Here is a 16,640-nt window from a genome sequence, read left to right as displayed (position 1 = left end):
GATCCAAAACAAACAACATGATTCAGAGACCAAGGGTTTTTATTTTGGTTCAGGGTGTGTAAGTGTGCGTGTGTATGTGTTTGTGTGTGTGTGTGAGTAAGTTAGTAAGGGGGGGGGGTCACCTACAGTAATAGTTACTTTAATCTTGTTAATCTGATTAATTCTATTCAAGTAAAAACACGTGAACAGACAAAGTGCTTGCTCCACAGCTCGGGGGGGAAATCCAACCAATCACAGTGGACTAAAGGGGGAAGGGGGCGGGTCCAGGACTCAGGCGAAGTTCTTCTTCAGGAAGTTGATGAGGCCGTTGGTGGACGAGTCGTGGGACGAGACCTCGGAGTCGTCCTTCAGCTCCGGTTCGATCCTCTTGGCGAGCTGCTTCCCCAGCTCCACCCTGTCAGGGAGGAAGAGGAGGAGTCAGTGCACAGGATGGAACAGCCGCTGGGCAACAGCCGGGCTGCCTGTTCTGTGTGATGAGGCGAGTCCCACATATCCAGGATCTGTTTATCCAGCTGAACTTCACCTGGGCAGCCCAGTCAGGCTCAGTGGTCACATGACGCACCCCCGGGGGGGTGCTATCACAAGGCTGTCACAAGGTGAATCTGTAAACTATCTGTCCCCCAAATAAATATTTCATAGTTTCGTTACTGAAAACCTGGAAAACCAGCGTTTGTTTAAGTGAGATGCATCATCATCATCAGCCTCCATATAAAACCTCCTGAGCAGATTTCCAGTGAAGTGGATCAGGAGTTTTAATTTATCTCTTTAACGTTAATAGAACGACTAGCGCCCTCTGCTGGTGAAGTGTGGTGCAGCTCACCCCCACTGGTCGTAGCTGTTGATGTCCCACATGACGCCCTGAACGAAGATCTTGTGTTCATACATGGCTGAAAAACAAAACACATCAATGATCAGACAAGGTATTGATTGATTGACGCAGCGATTGACCGCCTGTCCTCGGATGTGTCACTTACCGACCAGAGCGCCCAGAGTGAACGGCGTCAGCTTCTTGAAGACGATGGAGTTACTCGGTTTGTTTCCTTGAAAAACCTGAAGTGAAAGAAGTGTGAGTTTTAAGCTGCTTGAACGTTAAGATATGAGTTCTGATGTTCCTGGAAACCATTTGACCTTGTGAGGCAGCAGCTGTTCCAGAGCGCCGCCCTTCAGGCCGCTGGCCTCCAGCTCTTTACGAGCCTCGTCCGTGGTTTTTCCTTTCATCAGAGCTTCGGTCTGAGCCAAGTAGTTCGCCATGAGGATCTGAGAACGACAAACATCACATGACCCTGAGCTCAGGTTGAAGGTCAAAGACTCAACCACGAGTCAGCTGATCATCAGCTGGTCGTCAAGAGCTAATGTTTCGGGAGAACAGGACATGTTGAGGTACAGTGGAGGCGTGACCTTGTGGTGGAGGTTGTCTCTGATTGGATGCTGAGACTGAGCAGGAATGAGGAAGTCGGCAGGAATCATACGAGTACCTGAAGACGACAGAGTCCGTTAACGCTTCATTCACGCATTTCACTAACAGCCAATCACAGAGCTTCACAGTCAGCCAAAGGTTAACAAGCTCATAAAATGTAGAGGAGTGAATCTCATGATTCGATTTTTAAACTATTATCGATGCATCAAAGAATTTTATTTCTATACATGAATATATTTGATCGCTGTGGGACTAAAGGTGTGAATCTACACGAGCCACATGATTGTGTTTTAAAAGTATTTGACTGTTGCTGTTATTCTGAGTTTGCTGGATAATCTGCAGCCTGTGTGTGTGTGTGTCTGTGTGTGTGTGTGTGTCACTCACACAAACATGGTTAGTGGTTAATGGGTGATGTCAGATCATGAAACCTGATCATCTGTTCATTTTAACCCTGATGTTGTGTGTCTCATATTGTGTAGCAGATGAATTACATGTGCACGTATGGTTTTGTTGCTGAGAAATGAACGTATTGGAAAACATGAATCGATTATGTCCAGTCTCTACTAGGACGCAGAGTCGTCCACGTCACCGCGTGGTGTGTGCGACCTTGGTGGATGAGCTGGTAGAAGGCGTGCTGTCCATTGGTCCCCGGCTCCCCCCACACGATGGGGCCCGTGTGGTAGTTGACACGACTTCCGTCGGTGGTGATGTACTTCCCGTTGGACTCCATGTCGCCCTGAGGAGCAGAACGTGTGAACCCGTCACTAAGTGTTTGAACGAGAGTGAAACGATGAGACGAAGAAGCATTGAACAAACTGATTGGACCTGAACTCCTCCTTCGCCTCTGGGTTAAACTCCCTGACTTTGTTCGACCTCTCTGAGAACAGCGCCCCCTGCTGGTGCCTCCTAACATAGGATTTCAATCTAAATCTACTAAAAAACTAATAATATTTAGAAGATTCATTGTGTTTGCAACGGAAAGTCGAGGATTCTGTCAAAAACAAGTTATTTCAAATAAGTAAGACATTTTTAATACATTTTTCTATATATAGAATCAGTGTTTAAAACATTTAATGATGAAATATTTTGTATTTATTTAATTTATAACAATGTCATAACCCTTTTATTATGTTTATTAACTACCTCACAGGAAGTAAAAATACCACCGTCGGAGCTGGAGGATCATTTCTACTGCAGAGTGTTTCTAGTGCAGAACACAAACATCACATGAAACCACTCTGTGTCTGATCGCGTGTGTGTGTCTGTGCCTGAACGTGTGTGTGTGTGTGACCTGCTGGAAGTAGGCAGCGAAGCGGTGCATGTACTGGTCGTAGGGCAGCATGACGTGTGTCTCCGCCTGGAACATGTTGATGTACCAGACTCCGAGCACAGCGAGCAGCACGGGCACGTTGTCCTCCAGGGGGGTGCTGCGGAAGTGGTTGTCCTGCAGAGGAGAGGATGCTGGGTAACGATGACATCACAGAGCTCACTCAATCAAAACATGTTTTACTCACACTGTCATAACTAAGTGACATTTAATAACTAGTAATATTCATATTAATTTCACCTGTAATTGTGTGTGTCTGTGTGAGTATCTGTGTCTATGGATTGTCTGTGTGTATCTGCGTTTGTGTGTTTGTCTTTATGTATCTGTGTGTGTGTGTGTATCTGTGTGTGTTACCATCCAGTGAGCTCCTGCCAGGAGCTGCTCGAAGTTTTCAAATCCTGAAACCCAGCAGAGGTCAGAGGTCACGTGTGATAAACCGATGAGATATACAACTTGCTAATGTTTTCAGGTGCATGAAACTATAATTCCCATGATGCTTTGTAGGATGTAAACAGGAAGTGTGATGTTGTCATTGATCATGACAGTTTTGTTCACACTGAGTCAGACTGTCAAAATAAAAGCAGCTGAACTGACTGTGAAACTTCCAGATGAAGTCCGGCTCGATCTGGTTTCTAACATGACTCCAGAGATGATGTCAACTCCAGGAAGTGATGTCACACTTCCTGGTGTGTTGAGGCATCAATCAATCCCATGGACCAACCCCCAGCAGCCCTGATGTGAGACGTACCTATGTGCAGAGCGATGGACAGACCGATGGCCGACCACAGCGAGTAACGACCTCCGACCCACTGAAACATGACATCACACAGTCACTCCACCAATCACAGGCAGGACACTGAGGTCAAAGGTCACCGATCGTCCACTGCATCACACATGGTCACATGATCACACACTTACGTCCCAGAACTCAAACATGTTCGCCGTGTCGATGCCGAACTCCCCGACTTTGACCTGAGGGCAAGAGAGGGAGAGCGAGAGAGAGAGGCAGTGGGGGAGGGGTAGAGAGACAGAGAGAGAGAGAGAGAGAGAGTTAACCCTAACCCTAACCGTTAATGTTTTTCTTTATAGTAGAAACGATCCATCTTGATTAATAACTGTAAATAGAGGCAGATCAACAGTGAGACTCTTCTGCAGGTTGAGCAACTTGTACGAACACGTTTCGCCTGAACCAGTAAACTATGAGGAAACGTTCTCAGGGTTCGTTCAGTTCCTGCTCTGGTTCCTCTGGTTCCTCTGGTTCCTGATTTCAACACAAACAGTCGCTGGAGGGGGGGGGGGGGGTACTTACCGCATTGGTGGAAAGAGCCACAAAGTGTTTGGCAACAGCAGATTTCTGTGGAAAGAGGAGAAACATGAGTCGAGACACAAAACTGACGATGATGAACTGTCTCTGCTCTGATGATGAAGATGATGAAGATGTGAACTCACGTCATTGGCCGCCTGCAGCAGCCAGTCTCTGGCAGACTCTGCGTTGGTGATGGTCTCCTGAGTCGTGAACGTCTGCAAGAGGGTGGACCACACAAAGTGGGTCAGGAGACGTTGACACCCTGTGTGTGTGTGTGTGTGTGTGTGTGTGTGTGTGTGTGTGTGTGTGTGTGCTCACCTTGGAGGCGATGATGAACAGCGTGGTCTCTGCGTCCAGCTGAGCGAGGGTCTTGGTCAGGTGAGTCCCGTCGATGTTGGAGACGAACCAGACGTTGGGTCCACCGCTGGAGTACGGCTTCAGAGCCTCCGTCACCATCAGAGGTCCCTGAACGCACCACGACAGGTCACATGGTCACAAACCGGACCTCATGTTTCTGTTTTATTTGACTTGTGTTCGATTCCACTCGTGTGTTTTTATTAATAGACTGAACCAGCCGTGTGCTTCCATGGAAACACACGTCATGTGACGTGGGTGGGGCCTCACCAGGTCGGAGCCTCCGATGCCGATGTTCACCACGTCAGTGATGCTCCTCCCACTGAAGCCTCGCCACTCGCCACTGCGAACTTTCTGTGAACACAACACACACACACACACGTCACACACACACGTTACACACACACGTCACACACACGTCACACACACGTCACACACACACGTCACACACACACGTCACACACACGTACTTACGTGACAGAAGGCCTTCATCTTGTCCAGCACCCTGTTCACCTCCGGCATCACGTCTTTACCGTCGACATTGATCGGTGTGTTGGAGCGATTACGCAAAGCGATGTGGAGCACGGCCCGACCCTGTGAACACACACACACACACACACACACAGACACACACTGTGTCACTAGGGTCCCAGTGACCCTGGGCTCTGCAGTGAAGGATCATGGGAAACGTGTGGGCTTCATGTGAGGGTGAGGACACGTCCGTACCTCGGTGAAGTTGATCTTGTCTCCAGAGAACATCTTCTCTCTGGCCTCCTCCACCTTCCTGGACCTGGCCTGAGAACATGACAAGATGAAAACACACAAAGTCAAACAGACACACACACTTCCTCACCTGTCGTAACTGAAACTGTTGCTTCGCCCTGTATGTGTGTGTGTGGGTGGGGTTTTGTGTGTTTGTGCTGAAACCCCACCTTCCTCCGGGTTAACACAACATTGCTGCACAAAGCCACAGTCAGGATGTGTGTGTTAACTCTTTCAAAATAAAGTGTTGTAATCTTCCTGTTTTACAGAATCAAGAGAGACCTGACTCTGAGGCTCCGCCCCACATGACCTCATCTCTGTTGCTATGGCTACGCCCGTGGAGTCTTCCAGACTCTGGATCAGAGACCAGAGTGAACTGGTCTCTGATCCAGAGTGAACTGATCTCTGATCCAGAGTGAACTGGTCTCTGATCCAGTGTGAACTGATCTCTGATCCAGAGTGAACTGGTCTCTGATCCAGTGTGAACTGATCTCTGATCCAGAGTGAACTGGTCTCTGATCCAGAGTGAACTGGTCTCTGATCCAGAGTGAACTGGTCTCTGATCAAGTTTGAACTGATCTCTGATCCAGAGTGAACTGATCTCTGATCCAGAGTGAACTGGTCTCTGATCGAGTGTGAACTGATCTCTGATCCAGAGTGAACTGGTCTCTGATCCAGTGTGAACTGATCTCTGATCCAGAGTGAACTGGTCTCTGATCCAGAGTGAACTGGTCTCTGATCCAGAGTGAACTGGTCTCTGATCAAGTTTGAACTGATCTCTGATCCAGAGTGAACTGATCTCTGATCCAGAGTGAACTGGTCTCTGATCCAGAGTGAACTGATCTCTGATCCAGTGTGAACCGATCTCTGATCCAGTGTGAACCAATCTCTGATCCAGAGTGAACTGATCTCTGATCCAGAGTGAACTGGTCTCTGATCCAGAGTGAACTGATCTCTGATCCAGAGTGAACTGGTCTCTGATCCAGAGTGAACTGGTCTCTGATCCAGAGTGAACTGATCTCTGATCCAGAGTGAACTGGTCTCTGATCCAGTGTGAACTGATCTCTGATCCAGAGTGAACTGGTCTCTGATCCAGTGTGAACTGATCTCTGATCCAGAGTGAACTGGTCTCTGATCCAGAGTGAACTGGTCTCTGATCAAGTTTGAACTGATCTCTGATCCAGAGTGAACTGATCTCTGATCCAGAGTGAACTGGTCTCTGATCCAGAGTGAACTGATCTCTGATCCAGAGTGAACTGGTCTCTGATCGAGTGTGAACTGATCTCTGATCCAGAGTGAACTGGTCTCTGATCCAGTGTGAACTGATCTCTGATCCAGAGTGAACTGGTCTCTGATCCAGAGTGAACTGGTCTCTGATCCAGAGTGAACTGGTCTCTGATCCAGAGTGAACTGGTCTCTGATCAAGTTTGAACTGGTCTCTGATCAAGTTTGAACTGATCTCTGATCCAGAGTGAACTGATCTCTGATCCAGAGTGAACTGGTCTCTGATCCAGAGTGAACTGGTCTCTGATCCAGTTAGAACTGATCTCTGATCCAGAGTGAACTGGTCTCTGATCCAGAGTGAACTGGTCTCTGATCCAGTGTGAACTGATCTCTGATCCAGAGTGAACTGGTCTCTGATCCAGAGTGAACTGGTCTCTGATCCAGTTAGAACTGATCTCTGATCCAGAGTGAACTGGTCTCTGATCCAGTGTGAACTGATCTCTGATCCAGAGTGAACTGGTCTCTGATCCAGTGTGAACTGATCTCTGATCCAGAGTGAACTGATCTCTGATCCAGAGTGAACTGATCTCTGATCCAGTGTGAACTGGTCTCTGATCCAGAGTGAACTGGTCTCTGATCCAGAGTGAACTGATCTCTGATCCAGAGTGAACTGGTCTCTGATCCAGAGTGAACTGATCTCTGATCCAGAGTGAACTGGTCTCTGATCCGGTTTGAAACTCTGGTTTGTGTTTGAGTCTGAACAGAAACGGAGACTTTAGTAAACCATGACACAGAGGTGACCCTGATTGGTTCTCATCAGTCACATGACTCGACGAGCAGTCGTGAACACAAAGCGTGCTAGCACTCCCTGTCAGTAGCACTTCCTGTCAGTTACAGTTCCACCTCATCTACTTCCTGTTTACATCACATGTCGCAGTGTGGGCGGAGCCTGAGGGTTCAGGTTGACCCGAGGCGGTTACCAGGGCGAGCAGCATGTCCAGGACGTCCTGGGTGAGGAGGTTCTTGGAGTAGTCCAGCAGGATGTCTCCATCATCTGTCTTCAGAGTGGTGCTGTCCAACAACAGACAAAGAGTCACAGACCACAGACAGAATAAATCATCTCTGTTTGAGTTTGATAATCAGATCTGACCAATGAACTTATTTCAAAATAAAGAACAGCTTGATCGCCCCCTGGTGTCTGTCTGCAGTACAGCTCATAAACCTCCTCCATGTTAGCAGATGGGACATGGACCAAAGTCAAAGTGAAACTTGTCTGTGGTTCATTACAAACATTGAACAGCTGAGGTCCTGTTCTACTGAGGACACGCACACACACACACACACACACACACACACACACACACACACACACACACACACACACACACACACACACACACACACACACACACACACACACACACACACACACACACACACACACACACACACACACACGCACACACACACACGCACACACACACACACACGCACACACACACACACACACCATTGTTCTTATATCTCTTAAAGGACCAATATGACCGTTACACCTTAATACAAACGGCCTCTTGCAGACGGTGTCCATTATCGGACAGTCCACCTTCGGTTAGCATCCGTTAGCCACCGCCCCTGTCAGACAGCCGACTGTATGAATCAAACACCCAGCTGAAGGTTTAACATCCAGTCTCTTTAACCCGGAGTCACCGACTCTATCACCGACACACCCCGGTGCGGAGCCCCGGTGTGAAGCTCAGCACAGGTTCTATGAGAGGCCTTACCTCGCATGCTAATATGAGCTGATAATGAACTGTGGTGGACAGACACCGACAGACGGGTGGACAGATACCGACAGACAGGTGGACAGACACCGACAGACGGGTGGACAGACACCGACAGACAGGATGGTGTCAGACACTCTGTGACCTTCATACGGAGCGAACACGGAAACACGCCGGGAGGAACCGGGAAGTGAGCGGACAGCAGCCACAGTCCTCTCCCGGTCTGTGGCCTCTTATCCCGGGTCATGTCTCACCTGAAGCGGGAGAATCTGTCCTTGTCTTCATCGAACATGTCCCTCATCTTCAGACCTGCTCCATGGTCCTGGTACCACTGCTGCAGCTTCTGGAAGTTGGGGTCGCTGGTTAGAGCCATGGTTCTGCCGGTTCTGCTGGTTCTGGTTCGGGTCCTTGTCCTGGTCTGGTCTGGTCCTGGTCTGGTCCGGATGTCTCAGCTGTGACGAGCTTGTCCCGGTGAGGAGGAAGGGGAGGGGCTAAAGGATATGGTCACATCATTCTGCACCAATCACAGATCAGTCTGACACCACTGTAGTTTCTGTGGAAGTAACTTAGTACAAATACTTAGTAGCTGTACTCGAGTACATGTCAAATGTCTGTTCTTTACTGGAGTTTAGATCTTTTGTTTTTATTTTTTTTATTAATCTGTTTGTCAGCTGACCTGCTCCAAGCAGCGTTGGGAAGTAACGAAGTACAAATACTTCGTTCGGTACTCAAGTAGATTTTTGAAATATCTGTACTTTGTTTGAGTATTTATTTCCCGGACGACTATGTACTTGTACTTTCTACATTTGAAATCACTGTACTTTCTACTTCTTGTATTCTCAGACCGGGCTCGTGACGGGTCTACCCCGCGCACGCGCTCCTCACGCATCAGTTTGTGGGTCGGATCAGTTGTGTGTCATGGATTCAGTGAGTATTCTCAGCTAAAGCTAAATCGTCTTCTCGTGTGTTCGACTCTTTTATTTCTCGGTTGTGCAGACAGCCGTTGAGTCTGTTTCAAAAGGCGGAAGTTACTGAATTGTTATATATGTATTATATATGTTGTATGACCCTTTATGCACTTTTGGGTTTTAATAAAAATGCAGCTAATTGAGCGTAAGAGAGAATGTTTCCCTCTAGCAGCGCCACCTGCTGCTCGTTTTGATTCATCATTTAACTTCTTTTTTTGTGTCGGAATATTGTGATGAATCCTTTCTGATATCATTTATTATCTCAGGTTCAAACTGCGACGTCCTTTCATTCATTAAATTTGAGAATTTGAAAATTTCCCTGGATTTGGGTCGCGGCTTGTCATTAAGGGGTGATGGTGGGTCCCGAACCTAGACCAGTTGAGAACCACTATCTTAGAGGATCTGGTGTGGATGTTAGTGTCTCTGAGGAGGACCAGGGTCTTCAGAGACCCACAAGATCCTCTGAGCTCCTCTGGGGAGTTTCTGAAAGGTCTGGATTCTACTCAGAGGATGAACCTCTGTCAGCTGCTGGAGCCCAACAGAACCAGCCTGACCAGTAAAGTGCTCCCAGTACCACAGACTGCAGCTGCTTCACTTGATGATACTGAACCACACACGTCTTTTTAAGAGCTTTAATGTGAAGGAGAAACTTCTGCGACAGGAAACAGATTAAACTCCACCTCAACATTTCAGAATAAAAGTCCCCAGCTGTTTCCTGAGCGGGGACGTCATTAAAGGTAAATTTACTTTTCACAGGAACAATAAAACAAAAGAACATTTTAAACAATATTTGTCTTTAAAGAACAATGTCCTTTGTGGGAGGAGTCAGTTACCATGACCTCGTCTCCGTTCATCTGATCCTTCGTTTACTCAGAAATGAAAATCATGAATGTTGTTCAGAAACTTTTGCTACACTCGTGACATCACACCGCTGACCAGGCCGTGCTATGGTTACAGAGATGCCAATGGTTTAATGGGGAAGTGTTAGTCCGTCTTCATATATTTCTACATTCAATGTGTCAGAAAGAAAAATACATCGATAACAAGCATGAAGGTTTTTTCAGCTGGAAAATGTTTGTTGAAATTTCCGTCAAAGGAACAAGAAATCCAAAACACAACTTCAACTCCTTTTGGGACAGTTCTGTTATTTTCTTACTTTAGATCTAGAAAAAGTAGAAAAACACAGTCTGTTGTACATTTGTGTGAAATGACTTGACTTTAAATATGGATACATGTTTGTCTGCTTTATGACACATTAAATGCAGAATTAAAAAGAAATAAAGTATATTAATCAATATTCTTTGTCGATTAATGTGTTGATTATGTTTCAATGAATCAAAACATAATTTAATCTGTAAAAAATTCACAAACCACAGAATATTTCATTTTGTAACAGAAAAATAGGAAATCTTGTGATAAGAGGATTTTTCACTGTTTTTGCTTGAAAGTTAATTCCTGGAGATCAGTCATTTAGTTTTTCACTGATGGGATCAGAGGGAACACAGATTTCATCCTTGACGCAGCAGCAACGTGAAAGGAGAACTGGAGCGAATCACTTTACAGCGTCACATGTGAACCTCTTATTTATTGACGATCGACCGATTGTGAAAATTACAGATTTAACTTTCAGCTCGTCAACGGCGTCAAACAGAGAAGTCAACTTCTCATGATCGACGGAACAGGAAAACGCAGGTGAAGGGGGAAAGATTTCAGGCGAAAGTCACGAGCACTGCGGCGAAGAGACGTGACGGTGAAGGACACGGTAGAAAAACACGTCCGAGCTGAGACCTGGTGCTTGACTCACAGAATTACAGAATAAAGCTACATACGTGAGAGTCACAGGAAGTCATGTGACCACACTGGACCACAAATGATCAAATACAGGTTCAGGGGCAGAAAATGAATCCAAAACAAAACCATCATCTGAAACGTGAATATTATTATTTCAGGACATTTTTGAACTAATCTTGAGTTTGTGATTTGATGGTTTCGGTGATAAACTGCATCGTAGCCGTTTCCACCTTTGAGAGATTCTGAGTTAAGTTGCTTTGGAGCAGTCGACCCCAGTGCTGGTGACAGATATACAAGTAGTAGACAATCTTCAAGTGTTCCACCTCAGAGTAGAAGCTTCGTCCACAGAGACTACGCAGACACTTTGTTTTCCTTCTGCAGGAGAAAAGAAAACACACTTTTACAAACTGATTTAAAAACACGTCTGTGCTTCAGCCACTTTAACAGATTCTTTACCCTGTATGCTGACAAGTCGCCGAACTCCCGGCCCGCCTGGTTTCCTCTGTATCCTCCCCTGAAGCCGCCGCCGCCTCCCTGTGGGGGCCCGAAGGACCCTCGGCTCACAGGACGCCCCCGTCCCCCACGGAAACCCATCCCGCCCCGTCCACGGTAACCTCCGCGACCGCGACGCAGAGGGATACCAAACGTTTCAGCATTCATTCGTCTCTCCTCCGCCCAGGTCTGCCTCCGCTCCCTGCAGGGTAAGAGAGAAGAGAGAAAGACCGGAGAGAGACAGAGAGAGAGAGAGAGAGAGACAGAGAGAGAGAGAGAAGAGAGACCGGAGAGAGACACAGAGAGGACACGGTTTGTGTTTAACTTTTGTTGAATTCACTCTTATGTAAAGAACAAACACTTGGAAACACTTTATTTTGAAGGATTAATTTCTAACTAATTACCTGGTCAAAATTGAGTCACATGACAAGACCAACACTCACCGTGGGAACACGGAGCCTCCAGTCTTGTCGTTTGCTTTCCTGAAGAAATTAGAAGCATTTGTGAGTGGGTTCAGTGCTGAAGACCGTGCACACACACACCAGCGTGCACACACACACCAGCGTGCACACACACACCAGCGGGCACACACCACCGCGCACACACACACACCAGCGTGCACACACTCGTACCTGCTGTCGTCACACGAGATGTTGTCGAAGAAGGACTTGGACTTGTCGTAGTAGCAGTTGTGGCCGAGCGTCTCGCCCTCCTCATCAGCATTGACCTCGCTGTTCTGAGTCTCCACGCCGGAGTCGCCTTTGTCCTCGCCGTTCACCGTCTTCTCTGACTTCTCCGTCTTCTCATCTGAGAGTGAACACACTTGGTCTCTTAATGCGAGAGAACGCAGCCGACCGCTGTCGAACCAGATTTGATTTGGAACAAAATGTAAGACATACCTTTCAGCTTCAGTTTGCTCTGAAACTCTCGGTCGATCTCCTCCTTGTTGAACTGGGCGTTGGCGCTCTCAAAGTCAAAGTCTTTCTCAAACTTCATGGGTCCATCCCGGGAAACATTGAAGCGCCCTCTGCCACGGTGCCCGCCTCCTCGCCCACGCCGGCTAGCCGGTGCTCCGGCAGGTGCTGAAGAAAGGTGACATCCGTCAAATGAAAGAAGTTTGAAGAGGAAGCGCACAACAAAACAATCACATGACGACACCCTGGAAGTAAAATGATGCCAGACACAGTGAAGCTCGACCGTAGCGAGAACTTAGATCCTGGACTCGTGTCACTCAGGACACGATCAGCAGAGAAACCCTTCAGAGACAAGTGAGCGGCAGCACCAGACGGTGTGTCCATGTCCTCTGGCGTCTGTGCAGACAACTCACGGGTCAAGAGACTCTTCAGACCTCTGGAACTCCGTGTTATATAAACACAGGAGACGCTCTTCTGTTCACAGTATCAAACTTTAGTTTCATCTGAGCCTCGTTCATGAGAACTGAAATGTAAAATGAAGTCTGTAAAAAGAAACAGCTAAAAGATGAAACATCTTCAGTTTTTTAGGTGAAAACAGACCTTTATATAAATATGTTTAATTATTTTTGTGCTCCTTTATCTATTTTATTCTTAGTTGTTTTGTCTGAACAATAAATCTCACAGTATAGCGAGTCAGGGTGAAGGTTGTGTGTTTGTTCAAATTAAATTTCTATTTCCATGAGATTGTGTGAAATCTGGTGAGTCGTAGTAGGAGGTCAAAGTGGATCAGCAGCACAGACGTCTCACCTGAGTGGCTAAAGGCAGCGTGGGTCAGGCCTGCAGGGGGCGCCCTATCTACAGCAGCGATGTGAGAGGCAGAGATGGTTCTGGGTGCAGACCAGCCCTGGCTGCCGCGGCCTCCTCTGACAGTCTCACCCCTCCTTGGGTCGACGCCATCCTGGTGCTGGACCTTCTGACCGATCTGCCCGGCGGTGAGGGGAGTGGCGCGAGGGTGGGTGGGGCTCCTGCGTCCCAGGCCAGGAGCCGGAGCGATGGTGGAGGCGCTCGGGGCCGACGGAGCAGCTTGGATCACCTGCTCTGAGGTGGGGCTCTTCCTCAAAGGGTCCAGGGTGGGGCTGTTGCGGCCTGGACAACAGATGTGTGTTAGTTTCCATCTCATTAAACTACAACGAGCTGGAGCTCAGGCTGCGTTTACACATGAGCCGATTAGTTTTCCACTAAATTGATTGGGCCATTGGTTCGAACCTACATTTGATGTCATCCATCTTTGTTTACAACATGTGGCGTTTTTAATGAGTCTTCTTTTGCAGGACTCGCAGTGGAAAACGTTGAATACTTGATGAACTAGGCTACAGGTGTGAACGCAGCCCGAGCGCCACAGGTTTGAATCTTTCAGCTCCAGCTTTGGACTAAACGTGCAGGTTGTAGAGAAGAGCATGCAGTGCTGCTTCCGGACAAGAGAACACTTTTCAATAAAGATTTCACAGACACGTTCATTTCTGTCAGAAGGGAAAGAAGCAACCGGCCAGACCGAGTCAGACTCAATCCTAACGGGGCGATAAAACAAGTTAAAAAACCTCTCGTGAGAAAATGTGTCAAACAGAAAAGAACTTGCTTTGAGAAAATCAGATAATTTAGTTTACTATAAACTGGGTTTCTGAGTCAGAAAACCACAGCACACCTGGATCTGTGATTCCTTCTTAGTCCTGCAGATCATTACCTTCAGTTACCAGAGAGCCTGAATCGCACTGAGTCGAGGCTCCGCTCAAGTAGTAGAGGAGGGGAGTGACAGCCCCCCCCACGTTCACAGACCTGAACCTTTGGATGTCATGCTCTCCCCCCAGTTAAAATAATACAAACACACACATCGATCAAAAGTCGTGTTCCTACCGACACCAACAGGTCCAAACTGAGGGGAAACCAGGGGGCTGGTGCTGAACTGGTTGTAGGCAGGAACTGGGGCCCGATTGAAGAGTCCATAGGAACCAGCTGCTTGAAACGGGGTCGGGGCGGCGGAAGCAGAGGACGAGGAGCTGGAGCCCATGGACGACTGAGAGAAAGGGACACAAGACAATCAACTACAAACACAAAGACGAGAAGGACACGTGTGTGTGGTGAAGACGAACCTGGACGATGGCCGGGTCCTGTGGGAGGGAACTGGTTTGTTTGGGCGGCTCGCACACCGTCAGGTCCTTGATGTCGCTGCCTCTGAAGATGATGTACTCAAAGGTGTCGTCTCGAGGGGGGATAGGTCTGTCTGTGGGCCGGTCCTCTGTCCCGAAGGAGCGAACTGACAAGCAACAGACAGTCAGTCTAAACCTCCGGGCACACATCAGCAACACAGCACTTCACTGAGCCTCTCACTCATTTCATATTATTGAATTCTGAATCTAACACATATTGATGGGAACTTTGTTACTGATGATTAAACTGCAAACGGTTCTCAGCTCATCTCCTTATTGTTTTCTGTTGATAATATTAAATCATGAGAAAGTGAAACACCAGCGTCAGCGACGTTTCGAGCTGGAACGTTTTAATGGAAGTGTAAGATCCCAGTAGAGGAATGAACCTGCTGCACCGACTGGTTCACAAACCAGTGAGAACTCTGGCTTCCACTGGTCACTACAGTAAACACGTGTTTAAACACATGGCTGCTCATTACGTCACTAGCTGCTGCTCTGCCGTCACGAACAGGTGAGTGACGTCACGTCAGGACGCAGAGCAGCAGGTGACAGAAAAACATCACAACCCTCTACAGCTAGCCGCCATGCTAACGTTAGCTGACTCATGTAGCAGACACAGATCGGAGTTAATCCGCCCACAGGTGATTAAAGGAGGGTTAAACTGGGCCGAACTGCGCCTCTCCCAGGCGGCTGCCCCCCCTCAGCGACCCGCTCCGTCGCTCTCCCTGTGGGGCGACGTGACGCTATCGGGAGCGGGACTGACGCATCGCACGGTGCCGCTTCGGCTGCTAGCATGTTTGCTCTCGTTAGCAGGCTAACCCTAGCCTCCTGGCTAACGTGTTTTGAATCAAACCTGTGGACAAATCCACTTCCTCCGCTTGGAGCGGATTCTCTTTGAGCCTTTCATTCTGAACCGCGATCGAACTGCCCCCCCCGCTGGGCCCCGGGCTGCGCGCCGGGAGCAGCGTCACCTTTAGCCAGAGCCACGGTGGAGTTCTCGGTGTCGATGGTGTACAGGATCCCCTCATAGCGGATCGCGGCCTTCGAGATCAGGCTGATCTTGCTGCCCAGGTACGGCGTCCCGCCGCTCATGGTGTCGTCTGTAGCCCGGCGCAGTGACGGGGAGCAGCACGGACGGTCCCGGAGGATGGTGCGGTTCACAGGGCCGGTTCAGAGCCGGACGTCTCGGATAGTGATCCCGCTCAGATTCTCTATCCGTCGCTACAACATGGCCACCTCCTCCATCAGCTTGAGAGCGCGGGGGCTAACGCGAACTCACACTCTCGCGAGATTACGATGCGCCGTCACCTAGATGTGTGCAGGACAGAAGAAAAACACAGGCCGCGTATACTCTGGCCACGAAGTAACTAGGTACCTTTATAACTGTGATGGAAAGTAACTGATTACCGTTCCCCTGTAAGAGAGAGTAGCGGAGTAACCCATGATCACGTGGTGATGTCTGCGGCTCACACATTCATTCAGATTCATAAATAAAGTATTGTTTCCTTATAATGGTCCTTTGAATGAAGGACTTTACTTCTTATTGAGTATATTACATATTTGCACTGGTGCTTTTAAGTATATTAGTTTATCATGTTTGCAATGATGTGAAAGGAAGTTGAGACTCATCAGAAATAACCTTAGATCACGTTTACAAAAGAGACAACAATAGAAAACTGTTGATGAACTCGAGACCGCAGAACACACACAAACATCAGCCCCCCCCCCCCCCCCCCCCCCCCCCGTTGTGATTAACGGGGGGAGTGGAGGACAGCTGTAATGTCCTGGAGAGGTCCAGGCAAACTGGACTGGTCAGACAACAGTGACGCCCTCTACAGGAAGGTGTTACCAGTGTGTGGTCAGTGTAGGAAGCTGTGGCACCAACAAACAGCTGTGCGCTGGGGATGGAGGTGGACGGGGCCTGAGAACATGATGAGAGGAAAACTCGAGCCCTGTCAGACTGTCACACAACACACAGTGAACATTCTATGTCATAGTTCCACCTGTTTCTTGAGCTTTATGTCGTTCAGCCTTGTAGGGAGTGTTTCCTTCCAAAGTGGGGTTTTCCCCTTGTGCCACTGTGTCAATTGTGAGATTCCA

The 16,640-nt window shown here is 48.2% G+C and overlaps 2 protein-coding genes across 2 annotated transcripts; both read right to left on the bottom strand.

Moving 5' to 3' along the window:
* Positions 1-21: 21 nt before the first annotated feature.
* gpia (glucose-6-phosphate isomerase a) lies at positions 22-8,650 on the bottom strand. Its single transcript, XM_062390198.1, has 18 exons — positions 8,426-8,650; positions 7,371-7,461; positions 5,131-5,199; positions 4,879-4,998; positions 4,675-4,758; positions 4,369-4,515; positions 4,194-4,265; positions 4,054-4,098; positions 3,663-3,716; positions 3,493-3,553; positions 3,099-3,142; positions 2,709-2,861; positions 2,024-2,153; positions 1,399-1,475; positions 1,129-1,257; positions 975-1,050; positions 821-887; positions 22-394 (listed from the first exon to the last, which is right to left on the bottom strand). The coding sequence occupies exons 1-18, from the start codon at positions 8,542-8,544 to the stop codon at positions 271-273; spliced, it is 1,662 nt and encodes a 553-aa protein (XP_062246182.1). The 5' UTR covers positions 8,545-8,650; the 3' UTR covers positions 22-270.
* Positions 8,651-9,757: 1,107 nt separating this feature from the next.
* Positions 9,758-15,811, bottom strand: lsm14aa (LSM14A mRNA processing body assembly factor a). The gene is made up of 9 exons (XM_062390199.1): positions 15,512-15,811; positions 14,484-14,647; positions 14,248-14,407; positions 13,144-13,482; positions 12,322-12,504; positions 12,055-12,229; positions 11,866-11,904; positions 11,387-11,624; positions 9,758-11,305 (listed from the first exon to the last, which is right to left on the bottom strand). The coding sequence occupies exons 1-9, from the start codon at positions 15,630-15,632 to the stop codon at positions 11,282-11,284; spliced, it is 1,443 nt and encodes a 480-aa protein (XP_062246183.1). The 5' UTR covers positions 15,633-15,811; the 3' UTR covers positions 9,758-11,281.
* Positions 15,812-16,640: the final 829 nt, after the last annotated feature.

Source organism: Platichthys flesus, chromosome 6 (assembly GCF_949316205.1).
Source record: "Platichthys flesus chromosome 6, fPlaFle2.1, whole genome shotgun sequence".
NCBI classification, from domain to species: domain Eukaryota; kingdom Metazoa; phylum Chordata; class Actinopteri; order Pleuronectiformes; family Pleuronectidae; genus Platichthys; species Platichthys flesus.
Note: the sequence above shows the minus strand (reverse complement) of the source record. Positions and strands in the feature narration are given on the sequence as shown.

Excerpts from the sequence above, each read along its gene's own strand:
- lsm14aa (XM_062390199.1), bottom strand. The coding sequence starts at position 15,632 with ATGAGCGGCGGGACGCCGTACCTGGGCAGCAAGATCAGCCTGATCTCG. Across the intron at positions 13,483-14,247 it reads GTTTGGACCTGTTGGTGTCG|GCCGCAACAGCCCCACCCTG; the intron begins GTAGGAACACGA and ends TCTGTTGTCCAG. Across the intron at positions 11,625-11,865 it reads GGAGGCTCCGTGTTCCCACG|GGAGCGGAGGCAGACCTGGG; the intron begins GTGAGTGTTGGT and ends CTTACCCTGCAG.
- gpia (XM_062390198.1), bottom strand. The coding sequence starts at position 8,544 with ATGGCTCTAACCAGCGACCCCAACTTCCAGAAGCTGCAGCAGTGGTAC. Across the intron at positions 4,266-4,368 it reads TGTTCATCATCGCCTCCAAG|ACGTTCACGACTCAGGAGAC; the intron begins GTGAGCACACAC and ends ACCCTCTTGCAG. Across the intron at positions 2,862-3,098 it reads TGGCAGGAGCTCACTGGATG|GACAACCACTTCCGCAGCAC; the intron begins GTAACACACACA and ends TCTCCTCTGCAG.